We start from the raw sequence: 12,393 nt of genomic DNA, 5'->3' as shown, positions 1-12,393 counted from the left end.
TTTGATTTCATGTATTCAGAGTGTTTTGTGTACATCACTTACTGTAAATACTTAATTTGTCTTCCTGACACAGTAATGTTAATTCAGCCAGTTTGTGACAAAGATTCTAGCATTTCTGTACAAATGGTTAAGGTTTCATGTTGCTTTTTGTTTGTTTGTTTATTTATTTATTTATTGTGATGCGAGTTGATTTAAGTATCTATACCAGGGGTCACCAAACTTGTTCCTGGAGGGCCGGTGTCCTGCAGATTTTAGCTCCAACCCTAATCAAACACACCTGAACAAGCTAATCAAGGTCTTACTAAATATACTTGAAACATCCAGGCAGGTGTCTTGAGGCAAGTTGGAGCTAAATCCTGCAGGGACACCGGCCCTCCAGGACCGAGATTGGTGACCCCTGATCTATACAGTGTGTACTATTTTATCCAACATGTTTATGAATCATTTTGTGATTTAAAGTGTCATACTGACTCTAACATAAAAATGTGTATATGTAATAAAAGACAACAAAGAGGACCTTGAAGCAGCAACCAACTCTTGTCTCTCTCACTTATTACTAAGACTACTGCTTACAGTCTTCCCGACTGCCAGGGACCTGTAACAATAGGAATTAGTTGTGCTAGTGGCGTGCATTAGGACCTGGGGGAGGCTATTAGTCAGCAGAGGCTATAGCTCTAATGTACATAAGTGGCTGTTTCACTTACTGAGAGATATTGCAAACAGAGTTATTTCGTATTCACATTTGCAGTTTCAAATACTAATTTGGTAATCAAAAACAATTAATCTAAATCACGGGTAAAAGTTTACCCCAGCTAACCATGAGCTTACTATGAGCACTCCATTCAGTGATTGTCTTACTCAGGATCATCCACACTGCATTTGAGTTAGCAATGCTTACTTATTTACATGTTATTACATAGAATATTTACACAGAATAAAAAATCTATTACTGTTGAAAATTAATCACACCATAATACCGCCCAGCCCAAGCATTCAGTATTTACAATCTGCATTAGCAGCCATTACACTGGCTACTGAATGACATCTAGACATCTAGAATTGTACAATAGATCTGTCATCATGTTGCATTTCTTTAAATCTTATAAAAACAGTGTATTTCCTTCTATGACATTTTTTGGGTTGCATAAGGTTAGAGAAAAACGACACGCGAGAAAAACCAAGAGAAAATTGACAGACCTCTCCAGTTGATCTTGCACAGCTTTGATCTCCTTCAGACTTGGCAGCTGCTCATGATCAGCCGCTGGCACAGACACCTCCACGTCATGTATCAGACTAAGAGCGTACTGTCTCAGGAGAGTTAGAGACGATAGCTCCCTCTCCAGATCCTGACCAACCAGCTCGTACTGGTCCAGATGTGATTGCAGTGTGGCTTTGGAGGCTTTTTCAGCAGTGCAATCAGGAACACGGGCCTTCAGTTCTTCCGTTAGAGATCTTACTTTCATCATCTGGACAACATAATACAACTCTGTATTACAATAACCTGTTTGCCTAGTGCTTGTTTCTTATTTGTTTAATATACCATTTGTAAGCCTTCTGTTATGCGTCTCATCTGTTCACAGCTCGTCAGAACACAAAATGCAGGTAATACGAATGATAAATATAGGCATAATGTCTATTTAAATGTGTGTTTTGTTAGTTTAATGTGTATATTGTGAAAAGTGAAGTATTTTTGTAATAATAATGTGTGTGTAATAATGTATTTTAGAGTACTTTGTGTATTTGTATGAGACAGCAGGCAATGACACGAACTGCAGAGCATCAGAGCAAAACTCAACACAGGCTCATTGTGGATACGTACCCCAGTCTACATTTCTGGAGAGAGCGAATTAAGTAGCCAGAGGTATGTCTGGCTGCATTTCATCTTTAAAATGAATGCTATGAGGCGGTGTGATCTATGACGCCGTCAACGGCTTCTGTTACTTTTCGCGCTACCAGCTGACCGCTTACCGCCGTGTGAATGAATTACCAGTTTGACCAGTAGCTCAACGAGTATGTCAGCGGACTTGGGACGCAGAGTGGAGTTGACCATGACGATGGGGTTCAATTTGGCGAAGAATGGTTCCAGAAAAATAAATAAATAAAATAAATAAACAACAGGCTGAAAATGTGACGAAATTATGGGACTGAGACGATTATTCATTTTCTAGATTGCTTTTGAAAACAATACAGGTTGGGTAGGGGGTGGGTGGGTCAGTCGGTCAGTCAGTCAGTCGACAGCAAGCTGGCCCAGTCAGCTACAGTGTATATGCCTTCTGGTGGATTTATGCAAGAAGATGATGCGTGAGAGAAATTTGAGATCATAGACATACACAGCAGACTCTGGTGGATTTGCAAAAACAAAAACTGCGAGCAGACCCAGAAATGTAGACATGAATATATATCCGCAATGAGCCTGGGTTGGCAGAACTCATTAATATTCATGACCCTTACAAATATGGTCAAAACCAAGATTTTCATTTTACGTGTAATTCCAATAGTTATAAATGAGCATATAAAACTATTTCTGGAGACATTTCTAACTTACTTAAGTCTATGTTGATATCAGAAAACAATTTAACATTTGTTTGTATCAATGCACTTTATGGCATCTTTAGATTCCAGAACATCATACAGAGAAAAACTGCACCTTTTCCCTGAAAGTCCTCCATTCATGGGCCGTGTCCTCCAGCACCCTTTCTTGGCCTCGGGCTACACTGCGTAACCTGGTCCAGCGCTGCCACACGGTGGTCATGGATCGACTTATAGTTGCTTTACTGGCATCACTTCCAATCTGCTCTAACTGGGATGCTTGCTCCTCCAGACCAGTCAATTTTTCTTGGAAACTGTTCACCATTGATACTAAGGACTGCAGGGCACATATGAAGACATTTCGAATTGGATTATTATCATCATGTAGATAGTTTCTTTTTCTCCGAGACACAGCTCTGCATGCATAGCTCACCTTATGGCTCCTGAGTTTCTCTTCAGCTTCTTGGTTTGTTGCAGCCTTGGCTGTGGAAAACTCTGTTAATTTCTTCTCCACCTCATTCATCAGCTCAATGACTGTCTGTCTGGCTTCCTGGTATAAGTTCCACTGAGCAACACAGCTAAAAAAAAATCACATTGGTTTCCGTTAACATTGTATGCTTAACATCAAATAGATTAAAGATTTTAGGAAATTCTGTTTCAAACCTGTTTAGGACGTCTTGGTGGCACTGCAGCTGGTCTCTGACCTCCACGCCTCTTTGCTGTGCAGACTCCACACTCAGTCGAAGCTGCTCTTTGGCTGTAGGGTTGACAAGGTTTTCAAGTTGCGGTGGCAAAGATTCTAGCTCCTCGAGAACCCCCAGGAACTCTTGCTCAGTGGCCATGATGTCCTCTTGTTGCCTCAAACACTCCTCGTAGTTCTCTACATCCACCCCAAGACTGGCCTGCTGCAAGAAGCCCACAGCGTCCTCCAGCCATTCACATGCTGCTTGCATTCTGGAGTGGTACTTCTGGCACAAGACAAGAGCTTGCTCTAATGTAATCTACAAAAGAAACAATTGGATTCATTAGTGAGTTAGCACTGGCTGAATAAGGAAGTTAAGCAGGCTTTAGGTAGTTAAAAACTTGGTAAACACACTGGCAATTCATGTTGGACGATGCAATATACTACTCAAATATACTGTGTTTCCTACAGGTCCACTCATCTGCAATAAGTACACTACTACAAGTCCACTCATCTGCAATAGGTACTGTACACTTAAATTTGCACACCGTTTTCCCAGACACATGGAATGTTTATAAAAAAGTCTGGTGCATATGGAGAGGAAATGAGTGTGCCTCCTACAGGTGATTTGTCGAGCTCACTCAATTGTAATAAGTACACTCAGACTTGCACAATATTTTCCCAGAAACAAAGTATTTATAGGACAGTGTCTAGTGCATATGAAGAGAAAAAAGTGTCCTACAGGTGGTTTATCAAGTCCACTCACCTGTGCAAAGTATACTCAATATCCAAAACATATTACTATGACTATCTATACTTTAACTAGTAGTTTTGGTTCCACTGATAGTTTGTATTAGAACTTGCCTGTTTAGAGCTGAGGGCACGTTGAACATCAGCCTCCAGCTTGGCCATCTCTTGTAGACTTGAGTCCACATGAGCTGGGACGAGCTCATTGGCACTGGTGTATTTCTGCTTCTCTCTTGTGCTCAAAGCTGCCACTATCCTCAGCCTTGATTGTACTTCCTCTTGCATGATCTGTTGCTTTCGGATTTCTTCCTGGACCTTTTCAACTTTGACATCTACCACCACCTCAGAGCCAAGTTCATCTTTGATTTGTTGGAGCCAGGTTAAGGTTCGATTGACTTCAGTCTCAAAGTCTTTACTCTGCACGAACCTGTTTTCACACTCCACAATAAGTTCTCCAACAGATGACTGCAAGGACTGAAGCTCTTCCTGCCAAGAGGTCACCCGCTGCTTTGAAACCTCATGTGCAGCGGTATCCATGTGGGATACCAGGTTATCCATCTGCTCCATCAGTCGAGTGAGGTGAGAGCTGGCACCTTGAAGACTAGCGGCTAGGGCATGATAATTCTTCAATCTCTCCTCAGCCGACTGCGTCTCGGCATTGACTTTCACCAGTTGCTCTTTGGTGGCTTTCAGCTCTGAGTCAACCTGCATAGCCATGGCTTGATGGTCCTCGAAAGATTCAAGAGTGTCATCAAGATGTTCTACCCTCTGTTCAATTAATCTTTTGAGTCCATTGTAAAGGCTAACCAGTTGGGTCATTTCTTCAGGCATCCAAGGTTGACCGGTGCTTCGGAATCCTTCTTTCTTCTGGTTAAGTTCACCAACGGCTTGTCCAAGATTGGTCAGTTCCTCAAGGAGAGCTTTATAGTCAGCCTGAAGGTTCACAACTTCTTCAGTCTTAAGGCCAATAGGCTGCGTCCCCAAGCTGTGGAACTGTTCTTCAAGTTCTTTTAGTGCTTTGTGGGTAACATCAATAAAGGAGGCATATTCTTGTCGGGCAAGAATGGCTTGCTGTATTTTCTCCTGTTTCTCTTTGGCAAGTCCCAAGATATTATTGTACTGTTGAGGAAGAGCAATCAATTTCTCATCCAAGTAGCAATGGTCCACTTCATTGAGAGTGGGAAGTATCTCTTGACCTGTCCTTTGCACAGTTAGCAGGAGGTTCTCAAATTCCATAGCTTGATCCAATATCTGTTGGTATTTTGTAAGCTGTGAGCATAATTCTGCATCTCCATTCATGAGGTTTATCTCAGGGAAGGTCACAATATCGGCTTGTTTCAACCATTGGCATATCTTCTCCAGATCTGCCTTAAAGTATTTCCTGGTCACCAACACCTTTTCCAGCTCCTGAAGTCTCTGGCTACACTTCTGCAGGGCAACTTCAAAGATACTTTGCAGTTCTTGAAGCTTACGCAGCATCTCTGTCTTCTCTTCTTCAGCAGCGTCTTTCATCAGATCCCTGCCTTGTGACCACAGGGAGGTCAGCTCACTCTGGTAGGCTCTCAAACTGCTCTGGATGTTCCGGCATGTTCTCACCTGCTTTGAAAGGTCATCAGGAAGAAGGGCAATGTACTCTTCTGCTTGTGCTTTTTTCTCATTCTGCTGGACCCAGGTAATCGCTTGATTCACAGCCAGCAAGAACTGTGTTCTCTCAGTAAAAGCTTTGCTTAGGTGTTTCCTACGCTGAGCTACTTTGACGCTCAAGCACTCTACTTCTGCTTGCGTTTCTGAAATGAGCTGCTGCAGTCTTTGTCTTTCGTTTAGCCCCAGATGTGCTAAAACCCTATCTGCATCACCTATTGCCTGGGCAAGCAGAAGCTGCTTGGCTTCCAGCTCACTGCATATGCTGAGATGGTCAAAGAGGAAACTTTGCGCTAGCTCCGGTGGGGGACTCATCTTCATGGCTTCAGACAGGGTCGGCTGCTGCTCCTCAGCCCATTCACGAGCTTCCCTCAAGCGGGCCTCAACTTGCCCCATGTCTTCAAGTGTCAAAATGGAGTCCTGAATCTTCCTCTCAATGAGGCTCTCTAGATGGGCCCATCGCTGCTCAAAGTGGCCTATCTGCTCTTTCACCAGCTCTTTGTCATCCAGGTTTAGATGGTACATTACTTTTTGCTTCTGCTCTTTGAGATCCTCAAGTGTGCTTTTCTTTTCTTTAAGAACAACCGAGAGCTTGCGAAGAGCCTCCAGATGATCAGATGAACTTTCAGCATCAGTTCTACAAAGTATGCAAGAATAATAAGTCTCAAAAGTTTCTAAAGCTCCATTCAGACTATCCATTCAGACTACACAATTTTAATTGTCGATTACAATAGTCACTGTATCAGATCATTGATTTTGTCCAGATAAAATCTTGATGTGTGATGGGTACTAAATACACCAGACAAAAAATTGCTTAGCGATCAATCATCACGTGATGTTTACAATGTGCATTCTGTCATCAAGAAGTTTCAAAAATTACAAATGTCTCTATCAATTGTTTCCCCCCTATATCTATGTGTGTGTTTTCAGAACAAAACACTAGATAAGTAGATTCATTCTGTGCTAGTAAGCGGTGCTTTTGGAGATACAGAAACATCTTCCCAATGACACTTTCAGTAGACAGCCTGTTCCAATCAAAGATTCTTATAAAATTTCCCCCACCGAAATGTGAATGAGGTGACACGGTGTCTCAGTGGTTAGCACTGTCGCCTCACAGCAAGAAGGTTGCTGGTTCAAGTCCGCTGGGTAAGTTGGCCTTTTTGTGTGTGGCATTCTTTTGTGTGTGGCATTATGGGTAAGTTGGCATTTTTTCCCCCCATAGTCCAAAGACATGCGGTATAGGTGAACTGAATAAACTAAATTGGTCGTAGTTTGTGTGTGTGAATGAGTGTGTATGGATGTTTCCCAGTACTGGATTGTAGCTGGAAGGGCATCCGCTGTGTAAAACATATGCTCAGGGGTTAAAGTAAAAAAAAATCCTGAGCCTGAACTTTTTTGGGGCGGAGAATCTGCACAGAAGGACTTCAAATATTGAGGATAATAACAAAAATAAAGTAACAAGAGCTTAAAGTGCTTAAAAAACTGAGACTGAGATAGACTCTCTTCAATGATTATGCTTTGCACCATTTATTTAAATGTACTATGTCAAATAAAGAGTTTTCTTCTAAACAATAACAAGTGCTCAAAGTGCTAAAGAACTGAACTGCTAAACTGAAGATTAGAAGTGAAATCAAGGCCATTCTCACTTATATTTTCTTTTATTTCTGGGTTGTAAGCAAAGTCCTGCAAACTCTTTCTTTTTAAGACATTTGGACCAGAAGATGGAGCTGGTACAGTGGAGGAGGCTGAGGAACTGCTGTTTGTCCAATCATCTTTTTTTCTTCCGTCAAACAAAATATCAGGCTACCTCAAATCGATCACTTCACAGGAAATATGATTTAATTAATGCTCCGCTGTTATTATTATATTACAAAACCTCTGTCAACATTTGTAATAAAAGTCATTTGATTAAATATGATGTCTTATGATCAGGACTTATTTGTGATGAAAGAAAATGACAATGAACCTCAAGACTCATATGTTGTCTTTTTGTATAACAATTTTGTTGTTTACATATGATATTGCATTAATTTGCATACATGTTTTATAAGCTGTAAAATGAAAGCCTCAGTTTGGTGCAGAGATATCATTATACAAAAATCAAGATGTTGTTTGATTCGTAGATTATGTAGGCTATTTTAAAAACTGATATTATATAAGAATTATTAATCACTGTCATTTTCCAAACGGAAAAAGGTTGGTTTGTTGGTTGTCGCCTACACTAAATCATCAATAGCCTGTTTGTTAAGTTTAGGCCATCAGCATCAGTGCTGGCTTATGTCAACTCATCTGTGTCAAACTGTGACCAGAAATATCCCTCTTTCAATTTGCTTCTTTGGCAAAATACGTCTGTAGACACGTGTGTTTGCACGTGTTACTGTCCCAGGAGTTAACAAATATTAGTTGGACATTTGGTGGCCGATCACAAAGAGCACGTCTTTCCGTTCCAAAAACGCGAGGCGCACCTCACTGTCTTTTTGGTTGACAAGAAAAAAAGAAGCGCGGTGCTCTTTTGTACGTCACTAGGAAACGACTGAATCGGTTGACCCGTATTGTGCGCGAGTCGTATTGCTGTCGATGTTATAATTGTAATTTTTAATAATATTGTAATATTCAAAATTTATAAAGTAACACAGCTCTGGATGACTTGAAACAGCGACCACAAGTCACCCCTCCATCATTAAAAAGTTCACCGTAGTCGCCTTGACAACACAAACCCTGCAGCCACCTCAACAGAAACCCTGCAGTGCTTTCATTTGATTGAAGAATGAAAAAGACGCAACTGAGGTAACATGTTTTTTCCGCTCGAGCACACAGCACGCAATGGCAGAATATGAGGCGCCCAGGGTGCATGTGCAGCACGTAAAACACTCGTGGCCCTTAGTAAACCATATAACAGATGCCCCTCTCAACGCAAAAAGCACGTTGACTGTGATCGGCCCCTTATGCAGTCAAACATTAAAAATAAATAAAATAATATTTTTTAATCGTTACCATTAATCGATTACAAACGCATCCTTTCGGTTAACGGTTATTTTGAGCATCAAAATTAAACTGCACACACAGGCTGTAAATACTGTTTTTTTTCCCTCACGACCGCACGCCGGAGATCCGCCACGGTGCCGCAATATTTTAAGCCCTGTATGCTGGATAAGTTTGCGGTTCATTCTGCTGTGGTGACCTCTGATGAATAAAGGGACTAAGCCAAAGGAAAATGAATGAATGAATGAATGAATGAATGAATGAATGAATGAATGAATGAATGAATGAATTGTGAATAAGAACACAATGAGTGATTTGCTAGTTTATATGCTTATTCCAGTACTCACTGGGCTGCTGAAGTACCTCGGCTATTAATCAACATCATAACATTTTATTCTGCCATCGAAGTACTTCAACGACACTTTATGGAGTCAAGTGTACAAAGCTTTCTTCCATTTCATGTCCACCTCACAGCACAGTCCTCTTTCTTTCAATTTGTCAATTTAAAAGCTTTGTCCAATAGAAATTGTGTGCTCTTTTTGGTATATGATAAAACAAATGGTATGTTGTAAACAAAATTAAATGTGAGGAAAAAATTTAACATGCTAGACATCCTGCCTTGGCTTCGGTTTTCATGCATTATGTTATAAACTACATGAGAAGAAATGATTGAGTCTTGAATCTGATACCTATTGACACCCAAGACACTCTACATCATCCAAATCATGTCAAAATCTGGAAAAAAAGTGTAATCTGAATGGGGTGAACTTAATTTACACTTACAATGTGGCACTATGTAAGAGTAGAAAAAGTTAAAAGAATCGGCACACTGCTACTTTAGCTCTCAAAAGACATATTTAATTGGACGTTTCAACCTTCAAGGTCTTCATCAGGTCACCTGATGAAGACCTTGTAGGTGAAAATGTTGCCCAATTAAATTTCAACCAACAAGAAACCCAAACAACACTTCATCCTACAAGATCTTCATCAGACCTTGTAGGTTGAAACTGTGTCAAATTAAATTTGTGTTTTGAGAGCTAAAGTAGCAGTGTGCAGTGTGCTTTTTACTTTATCTGTTTGTTTGCCTTGATCAAGCACCTGCCTTTAAGATTTTCTTAGATGTGCACACATTGATGTTTTTCACACTAAATAAGATTGACATATGATTACAGTTGCACTAAATCCTGAATAATAGGTCTACCTGGCCAGGTTGTCCCATTCCTTGGACACCTGTTCAAAGAGGGCTTCCATGGCACTGATGCAGTCATGATACTCTTTAGTCCTCTTCAGATCTTCTTCTCGTTGAGTCTGTAGTATGTTGGCCTGATGACACAGTTCCAGCCATGCGTGACTCAGTCGACCGATCTCTGTATGCTCAGGAGACTCCTTCCCTTCTGTCAGCTTACTCACAAGCTCTGTCATCTTTGTCAGAGTGCTTTGTCTGTTTTGAAGCTGTTGGCCAATTTCCTGCAGGCAACAAGAGCACCGAGGATGAGCCAATTATGAGCCACAAATATGATGCTTTTATGTTGAAAATAATTCTTCGAGGTCACAACAAATTGTTCTAAAAAACATAAAATATCTGTTATCATAATCTATTATCAGAATGTAATAACGTCCTCCATATTTTCCTCCTTTGGTTTATAAAAAAAAGTTAAAATATGAACTTTAATATATAGATTATAATAAATTATAATATAAAAAATATTAATATAATAAAAAATATATAAAACGTATAATAAATAAATATATATATATATATATATATATATATATATATATATATATATATATATATATATATATATATATATATATATATATATATATATATATAAAGTAATAATATAATAAAAATATAACCCAGACAATAAAATAAATACAAATACCATAAAATATAAAAAAGTAATAATATAATAAAAATATAACCCAGACAATAAAATAAATACAAATACCATAAAATATAAAAAAGTAATAATATAATAAAAATATAACCCAGACAACAAAATAAATAATACAAATATAAATTATATAAAGTAATTATATAATAACAATATTATAAAATATAATAAAAAATAAAAAAGTAATAATATAATATAATATAATATAATATAATATAATATAATATAATATAATATAATATAATATAATATAATATAATATAATATAATATAACAATATAATATAATATAATATAGCAATATAATATAATATAATATAACAATATAATATAATATAATATAACAATATAATATAACAATATAATATAATATAACAATATAATACAATATAATATAATACAATATAATATAATACAATATAATATAATATAATATAATATAATATAATATAATATAATATCATATAATATAATATAACAATATAATATAACAATATAATATAACAATATAATATAATATAATATAATATAACATAATATAATATAATATAATATATATAATATAATATAATATAATACAATATAATATAATATAATATAATACAATATAATATAATATAATATAATATAATATAATATAATATAATATAATATAATATAATATAATATAACAATATAATATAACAATATAATATAACAATATAATATAATATAATATAATATAATATAAAATAATATAATATAATATAACAATATAATATAATATAACAATATAATATAATATAATATAACAATATAATATAATATAATATAATATAATATAATATAACATAATATAACAATATAATATAATATAATATAATATAATATAATATAATATAATATAATATAATATAATATAACAATATAATATAATATAACAATATAATATAATATAACAATATAATATAATATAATATAACAATATAATATAATATAATATAATATAATATAATATAATATAATATAATATAATATAATATAATATAATATAATATAATATAACAATATAATATAATATAACAATATAATATAATATAATATAACAATATAATATAATATAATATAATATAATATAATATAATATAATATAATATAACATAACATAATATAATATAACAATATAATATAATATAACAATATAATATAATATAATATAACAATATAATATAATATAATATAATATAATATAATATAATATAATATAATATAATATAATATAACAATATAATATAATATAATATAATATAATATAATATAATATAATATAATATAATATAATATAATATAATATAACAATATAATATAATATAATATAATATAATATAATATAATATAATATAATATAATATAACAATATAATATAATATAATATAATATAATATAATATAATATAATATAATATAATATAATATAACAATATAATATAATATAATATAATATAATATAATATAATATAATATAATATAATATAATATAATATAACATAACATAACATAATATAATATAACAATATAATATAATATAATATAATATAATATAATATAATATAATATAATATAACAATATAATATAACAATATAATATAATATAACATAACATAACATAACATAACATAACATAACATAACATAACATAATATAATATAATATAATATAATATAATATAATATAATATAACAGTTAAAGGGAAAATTACTAACTGTCCTGGGGAATTTTTTCTTTTTCAAATACTTCCCAAGTGGTGTTTCTGAACAAAGCACTGTTGTCCAATGACTTGCCTATATTAAAATTAATTAGGTAATTAAAAATTCTTATGATTATTTAATTCTAAATAATTAAAATTATTATGTTTAAAAATGTTTTGGGAAATA

The 12,393-nt window shown here is 34.8% G+C and overlaps 1 protein-coding gene across 5 annotated transcripts in view; it reads right to left on the bottom strand.

The window, feature by feature from the left end:
* The window catches only part of LOC130244242 (nesprin-1-like), a 197,194-nt gene that overhangs the window by 118,625 nt on the left and 66,176 nt on the right, over positions 1-12,393 (bottom strand). For all 5 annotated transcript variants that reach the window (XM_056476573.1, XM_056476574.1, XM_056476575.1 and 2 more), the window contains exons 32-37: positions 9,783-10,048; positions 4,076-6,236; positions 3,193-3,530; positions 2,963-3,107; positions 2,648-2,866; positions 1,198-1,466 (exon numbers count right to left, since the gene is read on the bottom strand). In XM_056476573.1, coding sequence (XP_056332548.1) covers positions 1,198-1,466; positions 2,648-2,866; positions 2,963-3,107; positions 3,193-3,530; positions 4,076-6,236; positions 9,783-10,048 — 3,398 coding nt within the window. The remainder of the gene's footprint in view (positions 1-1,197; positions 1,467-2,647; positions 2,867-2,962; positions 3,108-3,192; positions 3,531-4,075; positions 6,237-9,782; positions 10,049-12,393) is intronic.

This window comes from Danio aesculapii, chromosome 17 (genome assembly GCF_903798145.1).
Source record: "Danio aesculapii chromosome 17, fDanAes4.1, whole genome shotgun sequence".
NCBI classification, from domain to species: domain Eukaryota; kingdom Metazoa; phylum Chordata; class Actinopteri; order Cypriniformes; family Danionidae; genus Danio; species Danio aesculapii.
This window is presented reverse-complemented; position numbering and strand designations above follow the sequence as displayed.